Source organism: Dromiciops gliroides, chromosome 1 (genome assembly GCF_019393635.1).
Source record: "Dromiciops gliroides isolate mDroGli1 chromosome 1, mDroGli1.pri, whole genome shotgun sequence".
Taxonomy (NCBI): domain Eukaryota; kingdom Metazoa; phylum Chordata; class Mammalia; order Microbiotheria; family Microbiotheriidae; genus Dromiciops; species Dromiciops gliroides.
The window spans coordinates 145316227-145338250 of record NC_057861.1 but is presented as its reverse complement, the minus strand read 5'-3'; the positions used below and the strand labels follow the sequence as shown (position 1 = coordinate 145338250).

The 22024-nt window shown below is 38.7% G+C and overlaps 1 protein-coding gene across 1 annotated transcript in view; it reads left to right on the top strand.

The window, feature by feature from the left end:
* The window catches only part of CPQ (carboxypeptidase Q), a 628024-nt gene that overhangs the window by 108872 nt on the left and 497128 nt on the right, over window positions 1-22024 (top strand). The window contains exon 2 of the mRNA XM_043996276.1: window positions 7121-7589. Coding sequence (XP_043852211.1) covers window positions 7157-7589 — 433 coding nt within the window. The 5' untranslated portion in view covers window positions 7121-7156. The remainder of the gene's footprint in view (window positions 1-7120; window positions 7590-22024) is intronic.

Genomic DNA, 22024 nt, shown 5'->3' with positions numbered 1-22024 from the left:
GATATTAAGAAAGACAATAGCCGGACAGACACCAGACAAGATTCTTTCCATCCATTCTCAGCACTTCCAACCTTGAAGCTAGGATCCTCTGATCTTTCTCCTCTCGAACTTGCTTTTGGTGACCTGGAGGAAGAGAGACAGAAAAGGAAGGAGAGAAGAGGAAGAAAGAGAGGGAAAGGGAAGGAAAAAGAGGTAAGGAGGAAAGAAAGGAGAGAGAGAAGAGTGGGGGAAGGGAGGCCAAGAGGAGAGAGAGGAGAGGAGAAGGTGAAAAGAGGTGAAGGGAAAGAGAGATGAAGAGAATGAAAGGAGAGGGGGAGAAGGAGAAGGAAGGGGAGCAAAAGGTGAGGAAAGGGAAGAGAGAAGAGGGAAAAGGGAAAAGGAGAAGGGAAAAGGGGGTAGGGAAAGGAGAGAGGGACAAAGAGGAGTAAGCCTGGTGTTTGATTACAAGGGCTGTGACCCTTTTCTTCCTGAGATGTTTCTGTTATATATGAGGGCAAATCACAGATTTAGTCCTACAAAACTTCCTGCCCTCTTTTCTAAATGTTCACACTCCAGAGTTCTTGGGGGGCACCTTACATTAAGCAGAGTTTGGTTCTCTAAGTATGCTACCACAAATAGCTTTGTAAATTTTAGTGCCCTGGGCACATCTTATTTGTACACAGCAGTTTGCATGTTGTTTTCCTCCTTGGACCTTGAGCTCATTGAGAGAAGCAGCCTTTTTTTTTTTTTTAAATCTCAGGTGCCTGGTATATAGTAGGCACTTAATAAATGTTTGTTGATTTAATATTAGCATTTTTAGGTGTGAGAATCAGGGGCCCCACCCTCTGCTGAGAAAGCATGAGAGGACCTTTCTGAGGTTTCTAAGGTTGAATTGGCTTCCCAGAAGTTCATGGACCTCCTTTAAGTCATGTCAATCAATGGACAAGAGTAAGACCAGCCAATTAGCTTGGAGCTATGTGTGGGGACCGCCCCACTTCCTGTTTCACAGAAAGCTTGGACTGGGACACTCTCTCTTTGGAAGAATGAATGGCTAGGTGAAGGAGTTTTTCTCTCTCTCAAGAATAGATCTGAGCTAGGTTTTTTTCCATTCTTTCAGAGACATTTGGTCTCTCTCTTTACTAACTTCTAATATACTTTAATAAATGCTTAAAAGCCTAAACTGTTGCTGAATTTATAAGTAAATCCTAGCTAGTTCCACCCCCACACACACACACACACACTCTGGGGGGGCAGGTAAGGACACACACATTAGATTTTAAACATCACATAGGCCAGGCCTGGAAGTGAAGCAGGATAGAGAGGGATGGGGCAATGTGACAGTTCAGTGAAAGAAATCATTACTTAACAAAGAGAGAAGGCGAATACTGCATCACTGAAATATCCTGGAGAATTGATTTCTCCTTTTTACAGAATCTGTAGAATAGAATTTATTTCACTTCAAGAAATATCTCCTGGGGCGGCTAGGTGGCGCAGTAGATAAGCACCGGCCCTGGATTCAGGAGTACCTAAGTTCAAATCCGGCCTCAGACACTTGACACTTACTAGCCGTGTGACCTTGGGCAAGTCACTTAATCCCCATTGCCCTGCCAAAAAACAAACAAAAAAACACCAATAAATATCTCCTATGCGTGCAGCAATGTGGCATAGTGGATAGAGCATCAGCTCTGGAGTCAGAAGGACCTTAGTTCAAATCTGGCCTCAGACACTTACTAGATGTGTGATCCTGGGCAAGTCACTTAATCCCGATTGCCTGCCAAAAAAAAGAAAAGTAAAGAAAAGAAACATCTGCTTTGTGTTAGCAGCTAATGGTAGTGGATAGAGAGCTAGACATGAAGTCAGGAAGAACTAAGTTAAAATTCTACTTCAGACCCTTAACACTTACTAGCTGTGTGACTGAGCAAGTTGCTTAACCTTTCTCAGCTTCAGCATTCTCATTTCTCATAATGGGGATCATAATAGCACTTACTTCACATGGGTGTTTCGAAAATCAAACAGGGTAACATGTAAATTGCTTTGCAAATGTTAAAATGCTATATAGATACTAAGTTGTTTTTTTGTTTTGTTTTGTTTTGTTTTTGTGAGGCAATTGGGGTTAAGTGACTTACCCAGGGTCACACAGCTAGTAAGTGTTAAGTGTCAGAGGCCGGATTTGAACTCAGGTCCTCCTGACTCCAGGGCTGCTGCTCTGTCTACTGTGCCACCTACTGCCCCAATACTAAGTATTATTTAATATGCTCTACTAGGTACTGAAAATACAAAGATAAGAAGACCTCTTTCTTCAAGGAGTTTCATTCAACTTGGAGATGCCTGTATACAGAAAAATAAATAGAAAGCCATTTTAGGAGGGAGGGAGAAGTAACATCGATGGCATTAGGGAAGGCTCCATCCAGGGAAGCCTCCATTAGGGAAGTTGCATCTGAACTGAACCTTGAAAGAAGAAGAGGTTTCTAAGAGGTGGAGATCATAGAGATGAGGAGGGAACACATTCCAGACAATGGGGACAACTTATGTAATTGAATGAAGGTGGGGGACAGAACGTTGAGTTTGGAGATTAGCTACAATTCCAGTTTAGCTGGAGCATGGAGTACACAAAGAGAGATGATATGGAATAAGTCTTGGGGCCAGATTATATCAGTTTAAATAGTTTGTATTTTATCCTCAAGGCATTCAGGGGCCACTTGAGACTTTTGAGCAAGAAAGGATATATTTATTCAATTTTATATTGATTTAATTTTAACTTAGAGAAATAGATGGTTGGTGAAGAAATTATGCTGCAACATAACTATCAGTTATCAGCTGAAAGAAAAATGTAGTCTAAAAAGTATCAGCAGAGATATGTATGACAGAAAAGGACCTACTTATGTGGGAAAAGAAGGGTGAGAAAATAGATGCACATTGTGTCGATTTCTAGATATCAGACCTAGAAGAAAATTCCTAGTTCATTGGTTGGACATCTTGTAGAAGACATGCACAGTAATCATACAGGATGATATGGTTGGGGTGTGTTGTAATCTTCACCTTTGGAGGTAGTAACTCCATCAGCTGGGTGCCGTAGTGGATAGAGTATTAGACTTGGATCAGGAAGAACTGAAATAGAATCCTGCCTCAGGCAATTATGAACTGTGACCCTGGCAAGCCACTTAACCACTATCAGCCTCGGTTTCTTCATCTGCAAAACTGGGATAATAATAACCCCTACCTCACTAGAACTGTTGTAAGGCCCAAATAAGATATAACAAATGTAAAACTTTGTAAACCTTAAATGGTTTATAGCTAGGTGGTCCAGTAGATAGAGCACAGAGCTTGGAATCAGGAAGACTATTCTTCCTTAGTTCAAATGTAGCCTCAAACACTTACTAGCTGGACACTTAACCCTGTTTGTCTCAGTTTCCTCATCTGTAAAATGAGCTCTTAGAGAAGGAAATGGCAAACCACTCCAGTATCCTCACCAAGAAAATCTCACATGAAATCAAAAAGAGTTAGATATGACTTTCTTTCTTTCTTTCTTTCTTTCTTTCTTTCTTTCTTTCTTTCTTTCTTTCTTTCTTTCTTTCTTTCTTTCTTTCTTTCTTTTTTGTGGGGCAATGAAGGTTAAGTGACTTGCCCAGGGTCACATAGCTGGTAAGTGTCAAGTGTCTGAGGATGTATTTAAACTCAGGTCCTCCTGAATCCAGGGCTGGTGCTTTATCCACTGCACCACCCAATTGCCCCACAATACCTTTGTAATGCCCACAATGTCAGAGCCATACAACACATAAGACAAGAGAGTTTGGATGTCTTCCATTGTCACTATTGTGGCTGGCTGCCCTTTATCCACTTTTTGAAAGAATATTATTCACTGGTTCCTTAACTGTATGCTGTTTAGGAGTCAGGAATCACTGGGTTCAAATCTAGCCTCCAACACTTACTAGCTGGGTGACCCCAGACAAATAACAATAGCACTTACCTATCCGGGTTGTTGTGAGCATCAAAGGATATGTGTGTAAGATGTTCTGCTAACCACAAAGTACTATACAAATGCTAGCTGTTGTCATTATTGCCCTTTGTGAAAGTCAGGATACATCTCTTCATTAATTTTCTCCAAAGTAAGTAGATGAACAAGTTTATCCACAGGGTCCCTTCCATCTTGAAAAGTCTGAGATTATATGGTTCTAATCCTACCTTATAAAAATGTTTCAAGGAAGCTAATTAATGTTTGCAGAGTGCTTAGAGAAGGTCTAATGAGAAGATACTGATATGGTGGTGGTGATTTGGATGGATAGATAGTTTCTTGTTTCTTTTTTTTTTGTTTTTGTTCTGTTAAAGCTCATTTCACTCTCATATTTTTGAGGATAAATTGCTATCTAGTGGTATACATTTTGATTGGATTAGAAACTATCCTATAGAAAAGGGGTCACTGAAGTGACAGTAAAGACCAGGAACCATTCATTCTACTAAGCTGATCTAGTAAAAATGACCCTCAAGTTGGAGTCAGAAGACCTGAGCCTGAGTCTGGTCTCTGGTAATTGTGGTGTGATAAGTCACTTTTTCGGACCTTCAACTTCCTCAACTGTGAAATGGGGTTATTGATTCTTGTACCCCTTACTTCAAAGGGTTGAAAGAGAAACAGTTTTATATAATATGAAACTCTTTAAATGTTAATTATTATAAAGCTTCCACTTTGAGGGCTTTAAAAAAATTATATTCAGCTCTCATAATGAGTCTTCTTTGCTGCACTCCTGGGGAGGCAAAGATAGATAGATAGATAGACAGACAGACAGATATGTATATAAATACATATATACAAGTATATATAAATACACATATACATATATGCATACACACATATGTATATGTATATGTATGTGTATGTGTATGTGCATGTGTGTATATGTATATGTATATGTATATGTATATGTATATGTATATATATATGTACACACACCTATATGGAGAGAGAGCTAACTTGCTTGTTTGGGAGATGAGACTTGTATTCAACTTGTAGCTCTGCAGCTTAATAACTTTGTAACTTCCAGCAAATCAGTTAAACTGATTCTCAATTTCCACATTTACAAAATCAATGGATTGGACTTGACTATGTCTAAGGCTCCTTCTATCCTGAACATGTTACAATCTTGTGAGTCAGGTAAGGCAGGTATTTTTTTCCTTATTTAAAAATAATGTATGATAAGGTATTTATTAAATACTATTATTTGCCAGTTATCAAGAGTTTAAGAGCCTTTTCCATTTCTAAATGGTGAGTTCATGGTTAGACCATGTCTTAGGAGGTTAATCCCAGTGCTCTTCCCACTGAACTATGCCCCTTCTGAGATGTAGTTGCACCATTGCTCTATATCCTAGGGGTATGAACATGCCATATGGTAGGAGTGTCACTAGAGTCAATAGCACTATTTTTCCAATGATCCAGGGAACAGGACACCCCTTGAACATTTATTGCTTGTAGTTTCTTTTTTAAATAAAAAAAAATTTTTTCAATAAAAAAATCCATTTTTCTTTTTTATCCCAACTCCCGTAATTGAGAAGAAAAGAAAAACAAAACCTGTTACAAACATATATAGTCAAGCAAAACAAATGGCCATTTCCAAAGATATATATCCATAGATCTAATTCTGAACTTTAAGTCCGTTTCCTCTCTATCAGGAGGTAGGCATTATGTTTCATCACAAGTCCTCTGTAATCATATTGGTCCTTATGATGATATTAGTGTTCCTATTTTGTCAAGGTTGTTTTTCTTTACTAAATTATTATCATTGTATACATTTTTCTCTTGTTTCTACTCACTTCATTCTGCATCAGTCCATACAGTTCTTCCCAGGTTTCCCTGAAACCATCTGTTTCATCATTTCTTATAGCACACTAGTATTCTGTCACATTCATATGTCATAACTAGTTTTGCCATTCCCCCATTGATGGACACCCCTTGAGTTTCCAATTCTTTGCCACCATAGAAAAAGCTATAAATATTTTTGCACAGCTTTAGTTTTTCCCTATTGTGACTAATTCCTCTCTTAATATACCCTCTTTCTAGTTCCTCCTCTCTTCTACCCTTTCTTTCTACTTTACCTGTTGAGTGAAAGCTATTTCTAAACCAAACTCTGTGTGTATATACGTATGTATGTATGCATGTGCACGTGTGAGTCCTTCCTTCCTTTGACCAGTTCAGTTGAGAGTGAGGATCAGTTGCTCCCCCAGCCCCCTTTTCTCATTTGTTTAAATGTCTCCTTGCACACCTTGATCTGTTGATAGTTTTTAAATGTATTGCCAAGATCGGGATATACCTACTTGTGGTACTAATCCAGAAAAAATTGCAGATGTATTTATTAATGAGTGAAGAAATTATCTTCCTTTACATTCATAATCAACTATTCAAAGGACTTTTGATTTTAAAATTCCTAGAATAGGAATTTATCTATCAATCTTTCTATGATTTAGCAGGGAAGTATAGAGGTTGCTTGAAATGCAGAGAGGTTAAGGCATTGTTCAAGGTCACTGAAATAGTGTCAGAGGTAGGATTAAATCCCAGGTCTTTTTGCCTCTAATCCCAACACTATATCCTCTATGCCATTTTTCCTCTCTTTGGAATTGATAGCAGGCTATTATTATTATTAATTCAGTTTCATAGGCACACATTAAGCAGAGATATTTCTGAAGAGCTGAGGGTCAGTTGTGTTTTTTGTAAACCAGTTAATACTGGAAATATACTTTGGGAGTGTTTGGAGCATTTGATAAACACTTGTACTCATGTAATACATACTTATTCGTTGATTGATTGAAAGGCAACCTATAGATAATTTCTTTATAAAGTGAACAATTGCCCTCTAATTTACCTTTCATGTCATTTTTCTACTTCAGCAATCTGTACAGCCAAAGTAAAATTCACTCATACCTAAAAATACCATCTTTTCCCTATAGCTTAACTGCCTTTTGTCCTAACCTTGTTATTTCAGTTTGATAGTTTGTGGCTTTGCCCTGAGTTCTTTGTAGCATTTGCTCATGTGACAACACCCAGATTGGATCCTTCTCCTTCTCAGGGAACTCTTCTTTGCTCTCTCTAGAAATACAGTATGGTTGATTGGCAGTGAGCTTGCTCCCCACATGTGACTTTTTCTTCTTCCCCTAGGTTCTCACAGGAGAGAAAGCCACCTAAAAGATCATAATGACACCTTTCATCTTCCTTTTTGTGGCTGTGCTTCATCTTTTACCTTCATGCCCTGGGAGGGCTGTGTGTGAAGATGTTGGTCCCCTGAAAACTTTTATAGAAATAAAGGAAGAAATAGCAGGCTACAAAGATATTGCTAAGGACATTGTAGACCTTGCTCTGTATGGGAAGGCCCAGAACAGATCCTATGAGAGACTGGCACTTTTGGTTGACACCGTTGGACCCAGACTGAGTGGCTCCAGAAACCTAGAAAAAGCCATCCAAATTATGTACCAGAACCTGATAGATGATGGGTTGGAGAATGTCCATCTGGAACCTGTAAAAGTGCCCCACTGGGAAAGGGGACAAGAGTCTGCTGTGATGCTAAAGCCCAGAAATCATACAATGGCCATTCTAGGCCTAGGGAGCAGTGTTGGAACCCCGCCAGAAGGTATGTTCAGAAGGTATGACATTTACATAATGCATGACAATTTTCAAGGTTCTTTCCAAAATGAAGCTCTTACTTCCAGATGAAGAAAATACCAGGCAGGGCTCATTTTATATGTATCTTTCTATTCCCCAGTGCTTAGCACAGTCCCTGGCACATTGTGGGCAATTAATAAATACTTAAGTGCTTGATGTATTGGATTAATAAATGCTTGCTAATTTATTGATAAATGATCTTATTTGATCCTTAAAGCCATGTTAATAATCATCACAATTCATTAAAGTCAGAAGAACAGGTATTATTATCCCATTTCACGGGCAAAGAAACTGAGAAACAGAGTACTTAAGTTACTTATTGAAGTGGTAGCCATGGGAATTGAATGCAGGTATTGACTCCAACAATTCTTTTTATGGTGCCCCACAGCTGCCTTTTGATAAAAAGAAGTTTCTTTCTTTCTTATTTTAATCTGTTTCATTGATTACCTTTGTCTTTGCTTCACAGTCAGATATGACTTTGCTTATAGAGGTGCATGCATTTAGTTGGATGGATAACACAGTTCTCTCAACATAAGAAAATATTTGAGTTATCAATTACCTTTTGAATTTTTAGGCATGTAATTAATGGACACCCAAGACAGATATAACTAATTCTAACTAAACTTAATATACAGAATTTCTTAATAATTAGATGTAATAAAGTAATTGGTTTGATGAAAGGAACTAATTGTATTTGTTTACCTGAAGCTTTAAACTTCAGGAATTTTCATTCTGGAGTATGTATCTCTTATAGAAGATGATACTATAAAATATGAGGAGTAGGAATCCTCAGGAACTCATCAGAAGCTGTCATTTGACTTGGGAGCATATATTGTCTCTGATCTAGAGGGCTTATGAAAACGAATTCTATCCCTTATGTATCTTGAGACTTTGACCCATCTCATTTGTCAGGGGAGGAAGGGGGGCTGAAAGTTGGTATACAATTGGCAAGCAACTAGATTAACTTCATTTTTTTTTGTGTGAGGCAATTGGGGTTAAGTGACTTGCCCAGGGTCACACAGCTAGTAAGTGTTAAGTGTCTGAGGCCGGATTTGAACTCAGGTACTCCTGAATCCAGGGCCGGTGTTTTATCCACTGCGCCATCTAGCTGCCCCAACTTCATTTTTTGTTTTGTTTTGTTTTGTTTTTGGTGAGGCAATTGGGGTTAAGTGACTTGCCCAGGGTCACACGGCTAGTAAGTGTTAAGTGTCATAGGTCAGATTTGAACTCAAGTCCTCCTGAATCCAGGGCTGGTGCTCTATCCACTGCGCCACCTAGCTGCCCCTAGATTAACTTCATTTTAATAAACATTCAACACTTTACTCTGTGCAAGGGAGCATGCTTGATCCTGGAAATATGAAGATTAAAAAAGTAATTGCTCTTGACCATCAGGAATCCGTAATTTTGAACTCCGGGGCTTGAGGAAGGTAGGACTGGGAAATGAAACTGGACCAGATTTGGAAACAGTCTCTAAAAGACTTTCAGATATTCAGTGGAGTTATGTACTGATTTGGGGGCTTGCCACAGAACTGAGTGGTACTTTGCATTCTTGCTATAGTCCTAATGATTTGTTCACACTGAATTTTGCTGCAAGGCTTTTCCTTCACTCAGTAGGGAAAGGACAGTTTGGAGAAAGAATATGTACACGCATCACTTGACTGCACTTAATATATAGTGAACTCTGCTTTCTAAAGAACTCACCAAGGATGTCAGATGAAATGTCCTTGGTTTGAATCTATTTGAACCAATCACTCATGTTACATGTGTGATGTTTAAAATCTAAATTGTGGTCACCTTAAATCAAAAGCTTCAGCTCCAGTCTAGCCTAGAGTTCCAGCCTGGTTGGGTTCTTCCTGAAGTCCTCCTCCAGGAGCCTGCTTTTAATCAGGAACACCCTTTCACAAGCTGTTTGTGGAAGCTTTTTTATACATCTGGAACAGAGGCGGTCCTTACACCCTGCTTCAAGGTGATTGGTTGGCGTCATCCAAATCCATTGTCTTTGAAGGTGTTCTCAAGTTGAGTTCACAGTCTAGTTTCTGAGAACAATACCTTCTTAAGGGATAGCCAGGTGTGATTACAATCCAATTAACTTGAAGTAGGCTTAATCAGCAGTCAATCACTCTCACTTGATTCAATCAGTATAGATTAATCTACAGGTGGGTCTTTGAGTATCTGCTAAAATCCCATTATTTCATCACACATATTATGTCATCAAGTCAACATATGCTTATTAAGGGCCTAACATGAACCCAATCCTCATTTATAGAACACTTGAAGATTTGCAGAATTCTTTGTAACCACCCAATGGAGTCAATCATGCAAGCATTGCTATTCCCATTTTTCAGATAAGAAGGCCAAGGCTCTGTGGGATTGTTAGTTTCTTGGCTTATGATCACTTAGCTAATTAAATAGGTAAAGAGAGATTTGAGCCTATGAGTCTTGACTCCTGTTTTCATTTTGTCCAAAATGCCAGGTCACTTTTCATGTGTTGCATATACTAAGATAAATAAGTAAATGAACACCCACATAAATATATATGCACATATGTACATATGTTACTTCTGTCAGTTGCAGAGCAGGTACTAAAGAAATTCCTTAGCACTGATGAAATCACAGCTCTAGACCAAAACAATTGTGTACACACACACACACACACACACACACACACACACACACACACACACGCGAGTCATTTGGAGTTTTGTTACCCCTTTGGACCCCTTCATAACTTCCAAAGAGCTCTAACAAGTTGAGGAGAATACCTGTATGAGCTATTGGCAGAGCATCTGCTCTTTTAGAGTAGGAGAAAGAGTTCTAATTTAAATGGAGGTCTTAAGAGACCCTTTCTTATTCAGAAAGATCTTTCCTGAACATTCTGATTTCATAGATACTGATTTCTTCTACTATGAATTCTTGCCACATAACCTCATCTGGGCCCTTACTTTGTCACTTATAGCTTTATTTTTTTTCATCACAGTCCCTATTATGTCAATTCAGTTCAGGCAACTAGATACAGAGGCACCTGGGTGACACAAGGGATAGAGCTCTTGGCCTGCAGTCAGGAAGACCTGAGTTTAAATCCAGCCTCTAACACTTAGTCACAATATAACCCTGGGAAAATCACTTAATCTTTCTCTACCTCAGTTTCCTCAACTATAACATGAGGTTAATAAGAGAACTTGCTTAGCAAGGTTGTTGTGAGGATCCAATGAGATGATATTTGTAAAGGGCTTAGATAGTGCCTGGTACATGGTAAGCTCTATATAAATGTTTATTGCCTTTCCAAAAGCAACAGAGATTGATTAATTGTGCCCTAAGTACAGTGGTAAAATAATGGAATTTGGCAGACCCCAGGGGTCCAACTTGATTGACTTAGTAGTGTTTGAATTGGGTGTGAATGAGAAACTTCTAAGTACCCACTTAAAGATGATTAGATTTTAGCCATACCTGGCCCTCCCTGTTAGACTTAGCTTAACTTGGCCAACAGGAAACCAGACTCAGCCACACTACTTGAAGGATCTCCCCTTTGGGGGAGGGAGAAAAAAGTAGAAAAGGGACCCCAACAGGAAGTGGAGGACTCTCTCAGTCTCTCTCTGGTCTTGGAGGAGCATTCGGAGTGGACTACAGATTGGCTGCTGACTCCCATAGAAATTACAGACCCCTGGTGGTGAGTTAAATCCAGCCCTCAGAATTAGCTGAGTTTGGGTTTGAGACAACCCTTGCTAGAGCCAGGGAGATTATCCATTTTCCTTTTTCCCTATTCCCTTGTCCTTGACTTTATTAATTTCACCTTTTCTGTGTATTTTATTCCCATTAAATAAAACCTGATTTGTTTGTGGAAAAGAGACTGTTAAGCTCCTTTCTTATTGGCCTGGGAGAAATAACTGAAAAAGGCAGTTCGGAGGGGAGGAAGCTTTGGACATAGAGGTCCCTCATTATTTTCTGAACCCCAGTATTATTGTGAGCCATCCAATTAACTCTCCCCATATTAAATTTGGCCCCTACAGTTCAAAACAGTGTGTTTGCTAGTAAATGGGATTGGAGGTCCAGAGATTAATTCGGAGGCCATTGCAATAATCCAGACAAGAGATGATGAGGACCTAAATTAGGGATGGTGGCCATGGGAGTGAGTGAAAGGAGGTGATGAGAAAGGGGGTGAGAGAGGGGCTGAGTGGAGCATGACCAGGGGGTGATGAGCCTGTTTGAGTGGAAGAATGGTGCTCATACCAACATGAATAAGAAATCTTGAAGGAGAGGGAGGTTTTGGAAAAACACGATCAATTTAATTTTTGGATATGTTGGGTATGAGATGTCTATGGGGCATTCAAGTTAGAATTAAAGAAACACCAGGGCCATATATGTAGATTTGGAAGTCATCTCTGTGGAGATGATAATTGAACACATGGGAACAATCACAATCATCAAGGCAGAGGGTAGATAGAGATAAGAGTCTATTACAGAGTTTTGGGAAGGTACCCAAATAAAGCAGGCAGGTGCAAGGTGATGGTCCAGCAAAAGAGACTGAGAAAGAAAAGTCTGTTTGGTAGGAAAACCATAGACAGCATTATCAGGAAAGAATAGTCAGGAGAAGGAGATTGTCGACAGTGTCAGAAGCTACAAAAGTACTGAAGTAGAATAAAAATTTAGAAAAAAAAAAGCTCTGTATTTGGCTCTTAAATTATAGGTAATCTTAGAGAAATTTTAGACAATTGGTTGGGTTGGAAGATAGTAAGGGTGGGGATGAGGAATGAGGGGAAAGGAAGGTAATAGATAATTCTCCAAATCTGCCCCTTTTGCCTCAAAGCTTTCATGTCCAGCCCCCCATTCCACACTTGTAAAAGTTAACCATATTGAGGGCAGCTAAGGTGGCGCAGTGGATAAAGCAGTGGCCCAGGATACAGAAGGACCTGAGTTCAAATCTGGCCTGAGACACATGACACTTACTAGCTGTGTGACCCTGGGTGAGTCACTTAACCCTCATTGCCCCACAAAAAGAAAAAAAAAAGTTAATCATATTTCCTCCTTTGGAGAGAGGGTAAACAGAAGGACAGAAGTTAAGTTAATATCAGCTAAATCAAGCTGTTGTCCTTCATCATACTTAAAAATATTATGGGCCCGTTGTTAAGTCTAGAGTCCACAAATAAGGAATGCCTTATTTCATAACTTTTACTTTCTTACATTTTATTCGTTCTAGTCCCTAAATCTGCTGAACTATTATGTCTGCCATTTTCTCATGAAAATAAATATAGTTAACAGGATTGAGTTCCTTTGTATTTTCGAAACTTTTCTTTCTGAGGTGCAACCTAATTTACCTGTAGGTCTCTTCCTTCATTTAATTAGTTATTTGCACCTTTGTTCTATTTCTTTGATCTCATCAGGGAAATACCAAATTTGTATTTTTTAGCGGGGGGCGCGGGGGGGGGGGGGGACACTTACAAGAAACCTCTTTTTCTCCTTCCAGTATCTAATTTTGTACTGACAACAGAGGTGGCCCATGGGGTCTACCACCTCTGACAATACTTTGCCTTTGGGATCCTGCTACAGATGGGGAGTGAGGAAGCTGCTGTTCAGATGAGATTCCTAAGTGCCAGATGTTGCTGTATTTATCCATGATCGTCAGGTAGAGGTACTAAGGGAACCTACTCTTTTGTGGTAAATGTTGTCCTGTTATCCCATGTACCTTTCCCTGAGAGTTCTTAGGAATGGAGCTATTGTCATGTGATTGCTCTTCTTCAGGCCTTTCACATTTTTCTCCCCACTTTCTCTTATTTTTTTTTTCTTTTCAACCAATAAGCATTTATTAAATAAATATATATGACCTGTCCCCCCCTCACCACAGTGCCTTCCTCTTGAGATTGCCTCCAGTTTACCCTGTATTCATTTGATATATGCATACTTGTTTGCATGTTATCCCCTTTAGAATATAAGTTCCTTGAAGACAGGGCCTGTTTTTTGCCACTCTTTATATACCCAGCACTTATCACAGGTGTCTGATACAAAGTTGGCACTTAACAAATTCTTGTTGACTTGACTTGGCATACCATGTGCTTGGCATGGTACTAGGCATTAATAATAAAAAGACAGAAATGAAACAGTACTTGCCCTCAATGAGCTTATTTATATTGGAAAGAATCTGAAAGAGTGGAAAGCATCCAGAGGAGAGTGACCAGAGTGGTGATGGGCTTCATATCGTGCCAAATCAGGACTTGTTGAAGGGATTGTGATTGTCTAACCCAGAGGAGAGGAGAGTCAAAGGAAGATGTGACAAGTGTTCTTAAGAATATGAAAGGGGGGCGGCTAGGTGGCGCAGTGGATAGAGCACTGGCCCTGGATTCAGAAGTTCCTGAGTTCAAATCCGGTCTCAGACACTTGACACTTACTAGCTGAGTGACTGTGGGCAAGTCACTTAACCCCCATTGCCCCGCAAAAAAAAAAAAAAAAAAGAATATGAAAGGCTCTCATGTGGAAAAGGGACTTATATTAATTCTATTTGGCCCAGAACTAAGAGCACAAGGCAGGTGCAGCTAGGGAGTGCTTTGGATATTGCTCTGGGAGACCCATTTTTGTGAGTTCAAATTTGGCCTCAGACACTTAGACAACAACAGCAAAGTAACAATGGGTGGAAGTTGTACAGAGAGGACGTTTTGATGTAAATTTGATGTAAGAAGAAACTTCTTCACAATGATAGATATTACAAGTAGAATGGATTTCTATAGGAGGCAGTGGGTTTCTCCCTTTTTAGACAACATCTTCCAGAAGAGACTTGGTGACCATCTATCAGATATGTTGTAGTAGGGCCTCTTTCCTAGGTATGCATTGTAGTAGATGGCTGCTAACATCTACTTCCCCTTTTGGGAAGGTCATAACTGGGTATTTTTCATAAAACATATGAAAGAAAAGCTCGATCATTTTGCATGTTGCATACCATGTGGTTGAGAAGCCAGCTCTTTCTAATTTTTCATCAACATCTTTCAATTATGAGTTCATTTTTTTTCTATCTGTTTCTTGATTTTTTTAATGCAATGGAGTTAAGTGTATTGGGGGTGCTGGATGGTGAGTAGGTGACCAGTGAATGAGAACCTGTCCAGTCTGAACCCTTCCACCCATGGAAAATGAAAAAAAAATCCCACTTCCATTTCTGCCATGCTCCATTTCCTGCTTCTTCTGACAGGGGAGTTGAGATACTTTATGATTCAGTCATCAGATGCCAAGCATGTTACTATGGAAAGAGAGATGACTGTTCTCAACCCAGTCACTGTCATCTCCTACCCCTCTTCCTTCAAACTCACTCCATCGTTGAAGATCGGCAACTGATGACTTATCCTGGGTCACTATGTATCCGAGGCAGGCCTTAAATCCAGCTCTTCCTAACTTCTACACCAACTTCCACCACGTTGCCTCTCTTAACCACCTCATCCTGTCTGCTTCATCTTTGTATAGGGATCAGCATAGGAAGGGGATCAGGATGGGAATAAATAAGGCTTGGTCCTATGATTTCATTGATAGAAGAAACTCCCAGTTGAGGGAACTCTTGTTACCAACGCGGGCCGGCACCTTCCCAACAATTTCTAGTCTTGGAGAATAGCTTAGAGCCTTGAGAGGGTAAGTGCCTTATCCTGGGTCACACAGTTAATGTGCAGAGTCATACCTCCATCTCAGATCTGTTCCTGACTCCCAGATTAACTCTCTCCTCTCCATCACATCTCTCCCCACCACCTCATGCTATATGCTTTATCTTTGTATAGAGATAGAGAGAGGGACAGAACTCTGAATAGGGACCACACCTCTGGTTTCACTGATAAAAGGATTCCTGGATGGACAAACTCCCCTTATATAAGCAGGCCAGCACCTTCTCTTCAACTTACTGTTGGAAAAACACCTGGAGCGCTGCTCTCTATGCTCCTGGCTTCTCTAACCAGCTAAAATCTCACCTTCTACAGGAAGCCTTTCCTGATCTCTCTCTCTCTTAACTATGATGCCTTCTCTCTTGTGAGAAGGGTTTTTTGTTTGTTTGTTTGTTTTTTGTTTTTTGGGGACATTGAGGGTTAAGTGACTTGCCCAGGGTCACACAGCTAGTAAGTGAGGGTTTGTCTTTTTAACCTTTCTTTATATCCCTAGCACTTAGCACAGTGCCTGGCACATAGTAGGTATTTAATAAATGCTTGTTGCCTGACTGACTGACCTGCCCTGGGGTCACACAGAACACACAATATATGTTGGAGGTGGAACCTAAAACCAGGCAATTCTCTATCCATTGCACTGCAGATGGCTCTTTGGATACATAACAACATTCTCCACTTACCTTATTTTACGTATTGTTTAATGTTTGTGCAGTTGTCCCTTCTGTCTGGTGTCTTCTTAGGTTCCCTGATCCTACAGGTTTCTCTTACTCTAGTGAATTTTGTTTAGCAACCAGTAGGATAAACCCTTAAAATGAATTTAATTCTAATCATCACATCACCATCAACTAGCTTTTGTGATGTTCTCTTGTGTAGAAGTTTCTCTTTTGAATGCATGCTTGTGGACCATGCTCAGCATCTTTCTATGCAAAGTATTGTAGATTCTGCCTCTGCACTATCTGTTGCATCCATCCCGACTTTCCATTCCCACTGCTCCCACTTCCATTCAGGACCTCTGGAGACTCCGTGTTGTTTTGATGGAATTCTGTATAGAATTAACAATCTCAATTCACTAAAGGCTCCTTGGCCTCTCCAGGGAAGCTGAATGCATTGTATTCTTGTGACTCCTTCTAGTGTTTCCAGGGTACTCTTTCTCTTGGATAATTACATGTAAATTGCTTAGTAGAACTTGTACTGTGAAATTGAAACTTTTGGCCAAGGAAAGCATTTGGAAGATTGATGATTCCAATTTGTCTTTTAAAGCAGATGAGTCGAGAAGCATTAGATCAAACAATGCTCAAGTACACAGGGTGTTCTAGACCCAATTGACAAGCTAGATGGTAATAAATCACTAAGGTCAGATGTCACTTACCCAGGAGTTTTGAAGAAGCTCAAAGGTGAAATTGTAGAATAGTTGGCTAAAATGTTGGGTTGAATTTGTTGAATCAGCTAATATATGAATGAATTAATTATAGATTGTGACTGTAATATCCATAAAAAGAATTCCAGGGGAGACCTGAGATTGGTAAATTTCACTTCTCTATCTGGCAAACTGGTGTGTTCTATAACAAGGAATAAGATCAATGATCACTTAAATGAAGATAAGCTATTATGTTAAAGCAACATGGTTTCCTGCCCAACTAATCTACTAGAATTCTTCAAGGGGAGCAAATAAGCATGAGGGACTCAATGTACTTAGTCTTTCAAAAAAGATTTAATCTTTGGTAAGATATGTGTAAGTGTGCGATATTTGTAGACTATTCATCTCTGCAAAGGGGTGAATATGTACATTTTTTGTTGTTTTTAAATTCAGATTCATAATTTTATTGGTGTGAGCAATTTCCTTTGGGGAGGTCAGCAATTCCTCTGTAAAATATGGTCATAGAGTTCTCCCCGGGTCATTAGGAAGTTGTATGAGGACAAATCACAAAGACTCTATGAATCAGAGGCAGTACTTGAATTCAGAACTTCCCTGACGCCCACCTCCATACATTATGCCACACTGCTTCTGAAGGGTGGAGGGCAGTAGTTTTAAAGCTTTTTGGTCTCAGGACCCTTTTAAGCTCTTTTTTTCCCAAGGAAATGAGGGTTAAATGACCTGCCCAGGGTCACACAGCTAGTAAGTGTCAAGTGTCCAAGGCTAGATTTGAACTCAGATCCTCCTGAATCCATAACCTGTGCTTTATCCACTGTGTTACCTAGCTTCTCCCCCCTTTTACACTCTTAAAAATTATTGAAGACCCCAAAGAATTTTTGTTTGTGTGACTTAAATCAATCTAGTTTTTACTATATTATAAATTATACTGATAAAATTAAAAACACTAATAAATTCATCTAAAAATAATAATAAAACCATTACTTGTTAACATAAATAATTTTTACTTAAAAATTCCATATTTTCAAAACAAAAACATCTAGTGAGAATAGGCATTGTTTCACATGTTTTTGCTAATCTCTTTAATGCTTGTCTTAATAAGAGACACCTGGATTCTGCTATCTGCTTTTGCATTCATTCTGTTTCAATATGTTGTTTTGATTGGGGTATATGGAAAAAATCCAGCAAATCACATAGATATGTAATTGGAAATGAGAAGAGTATTTAATAAGCAATAATATCTTAGCATTATTATGAAAATGGTTTTGGCCTTGTGGACTCTGAATAATATCTTGGGGACTTGGATGGTCCTTGGACTACACTTTGAGAACCGCTGGAACAGAAAATACAAACTCCAATTGTATTTATTTTTTGTTGATTATTAAAAACAAAACACCATTTAACTCCATAGAGCAAAATACTCCCTTAAAGGCTCTCATCCATAAGATTTCTCCCATGTGTATGTTAGCATCACAGAAGATTTCTTAATTAGGGGAACTACAAATATAACTGATCAATGCTCCTCTAATTAGCATTATTCAGTGCATCATAAAACAGGGAGATGTTTGTTCACTAAAGTTGTTCAGATGGAAGAGTTGCCTGTAGCTGGCAACTTCCTTTAGATGTTCTTGTTGGTGGATGACACAATGCTGATTTTAGTGACAACCTTAACAGATTGGGACTCCTCAATAAGATCCATGAACCCTACAAAGAGATGGATCAAATAAACAGTAGTGGATAAATTTTTATTAAGCACCTACTGTGTGCCAGGCACAGCGATAAATGCTGGGGATACAGATTTGAGAAAGAAAAACTGTCCTTGGCCTCAAGGAGCTTACAATCTAATGAGGGGGGAGGGGGAAGACAACACATAAAGGAGAGCTGAGAGGGGAAGGAGAAGAAGGGATAGGAGGTATTTCTGTCAGGAGAGTATGAAGGAGAAGACAAAGAAGTCCCCAATGAGTGCAGCCAAGAGGGAAATGAGGAGAGGTCTGTCCTTAAATGGAAGTGGGTGAGTTCATGGTACTGTTGAGCTGAGAGTACCAAGGCTGATTGGATCTTGCAGGATATTTCCCAATGATGGGGTTCCTAGAGACATGGTGGAGAAGTCAAATAAATCCAAAACAAGTGCAGCAGAGTGGGAAACGAGGATATAATAATCTATGCAAGAAAGCCAGATGGAAGAAACATACCTTTTACACAGACTGTGATGTGCAGTGAGATGGTAAATCCATTGAGTTAATCCATCAGTTCACACATCTTGGATATGCACCGTGGAGCAACAATGAGTTGGGCCCAGAATCAAATAGAAGAAATTGAGCTGGCTGTGTTGCATTTGGAATATTGCTCATCTCTTTTCTTTAGCCATTTCAGATTATTCCCTGACACAAAACCCCACATTTTTTTTTTTGAATACCAGTATTCTCCTGGTGATCACATGGTCAATCAAGCAGTTGATCCTCAAGTGTTTCTAAAGCACCTTACTATATGCTAAGCACTAGGGAAACAGACAAAAGTAAAACAACCTCAAGGAGTTTCACTGCCGTGAATCATGGAGCCATGTATTTTCTGAAGATTGAAAATTGCATATGATCCAACAGGCAGTAAGGGGTCCTGTGGTCAGCATAAATGAATTAACCATTTAATGATGGTGATGATATGTACTTAAGAGATGGTATAAAAGCTACTATCTAGAAAAAAAAAATGTAACATAAGAATGGGAGATGGGCTGGAGGAACAATAGATTTCTAAAAGTACAAAAAGGAAAGAAACAAGAATTAATTTTTTCCCTAAATTTGTATTTACTTAGAATTTTCCCCGAGTTACATTGATTTTTAAAAACTTTGTGTTCCAAACTCTCTTCCTTCCCTCCCTCCCCAATCCTCCTTAAGAACTTAAGCAATACAATATAAGTTATACATGTGCAGTCGTGCAAAACATTTCCACATTAAAACTAACAAAAAATTATACTTCAATCTGTATTCAGATGCCATCAGTTCTTTCTCTGTAGATAGATTGCATTTTTCATAAGTCCTTCTGATAACATCCTGCTCATCATTTCTTACAGCAGAATAGTGTTCTATCTTAATCTCATCCCACAATTTGTTCAGCCATTCCTCAATTGATGGGCATCACCCAATTTCATATTCAACTTAAAAAATATCTTTTAGGGTAACAACCTACTAGTGGTATTGCTAAGTTGAAGAGTATGCATGGTTTTATAGTCCTTTGGCCATAGTTCCAAATTGCTCTACAGAATGTTTAAATCAGTTTACAACTTTACCAAGAGTGTATTAACGTCTCATTTCCCCCATATCCCCCATATCCCCCACAACATTTGTTATTTTCCTCTGTTGTCCTATTATCCAATCCAATAGGTGTGAGGTAGTACCCAGAATTGTTTTGACCAGAATCTCTCCAACCAATAGTGAGTTAGAGCATTTTTTATATGGCTATAGCCACGCTTTGATTATTTCATCTTAAAACTTCATGTCTTTTGATCATCTATCAATTGGGGAATTGCTCTTATTTTACAAATTTGACTCAGTTCTCTATGTGTTTGAGAACTGCAGCCTATCAAACTTGCTTCAAATTTTTTCACAGTTACTATTGCTAACTATATTTCCCTCCATCCTATTCCCTCCCCATGCCATTTACTCAATTTTCTATTTTCTTTCACCCTATCCCTCCTCAAAAGTGTTTTGCTTCTGAGTGCCCCTTCCCCCAATCTGCCCTCCCTTCTTTCACCCCCCCCCCACCTTATCCCCTTCCCCTCTTTCTTTCCTGCCTTATGTATTCCACAAATCAACCACTATTTCTTAGCCAGTACTGAATTGTTTTTATGATTAGTGCTTTGTTATGCAGTCTGAGATCTGGCACTGTTAGCCAGCCTTCCTTTACATTTTCTTTTCACTGATTCACTAGATTTTCTTGACCTTTTTTTTCTTCCAGATGAATTTTATTATTATTTTCTCTACTTTGTATAAAATAATTTTTGGTAGCTTGATTGACATGGCACAGAAAAAATAATTAATTTAGGTAGAATTGTCATTTTTAGTACAGTGACTCCATGAGCAATGAATATTTCGTCTTGTTGTTTTTTATGTCTTTATTTGTGTGAAAAGTGTTTTGTAATTGTGTTCATATAGTCCCTGGTTTTCTCTAGGCACCTAGACTCTGAAGTACTTTATATTATCTGGAGTTATTTTAAATAGAACTTCTCCTTCACTCTCTTGCTACTAGACTTTGTTGGTAACATATAGATGTGATTATTTATGTGTGTTTATTTTATATCCTGCAACTTTGCTGAAGTTGTTAATTGTATCAACTAGTTTTTTAGTTGATTCTCTAGATTATAAGATTTATTGGGATGTAACTGGAAAAATAGTTCCTAATAATTGCTTTAATTTCATCTTCATTGGTGGTATATACATTTTTGATACTGGTGTTTTCTTTTTTCATCAAATTAACCAATGATTTATCTATTTTATTGGGTTTTCATAAAACCAGAACCTAGTTTTATTTATTAGTTCAATGGTTTTCTTACTTTCAATTTTATTAAGCCCTCCTTTGCTTTTCAGGATTTTTAATTTGGTGTTTAACTGGGGATTTTTAATGTGTTATTTTTCTAGTTTTTTAAAATTGCATGCACAATTCATTGAGCTGCTCTTTCTTTCTTTTTTTTCTAATTTTTACAGGGCAATGAGGATTAAGTGACTTGTCCAGGGTCACACAGCTAGTAAGTGTCAAGTGTCTGAGGCTGGATTTGAACTCAGGTCCTCCGGAATCCAGGGCCGGTGTTGTGTCCACTGTGCCACCTAGCTGCCCCGCTCTTTCTCTATTTTATTGATATAAGCTTTTTTTTTTTTTTTTAAGCGAGGCAATTGGGGTTAAGTGACTTGCCCAAGGTCACACAGCTATTAAGTGTTAAGTGTCCAAGGCCGGATTTGAACTCAGATACTCCTGACTCCAGGGCCGGTGCTCTATCCACTGCGCCACCTAGCGGCCCCCGATATAAGCTTTTAAAGATAAAACTTTTCCCCTAACAACTACTTTGGTAGTTGTTTTTTCATTGGGATATTTCATTTTGGGATGTCTTTTCATTGTTGTTTTTCTCTTTAATGAAATTATTTGTTTTTTTCCCTATGATTTGCTCTTTGACCTATTTATTCTTTAGGATTAGATTATTTAGTTTCCAATTGTTTTTTTCTGTATGAAACAAATTGCCATTTATTTTGCTTTTCTAATGGGACAAGAATGAATACAATGTCTAAGTCTTGGCAGAGTCATGCATCAAATTTCTGCAATTACTTATCATGTTAAATATTTAACCAATTTAAACTATTTTTGGTGGTAACAATTTTTAAAAATTTTATTTATTTAGAATTTTCCCCAAGTTACATGTAAAAA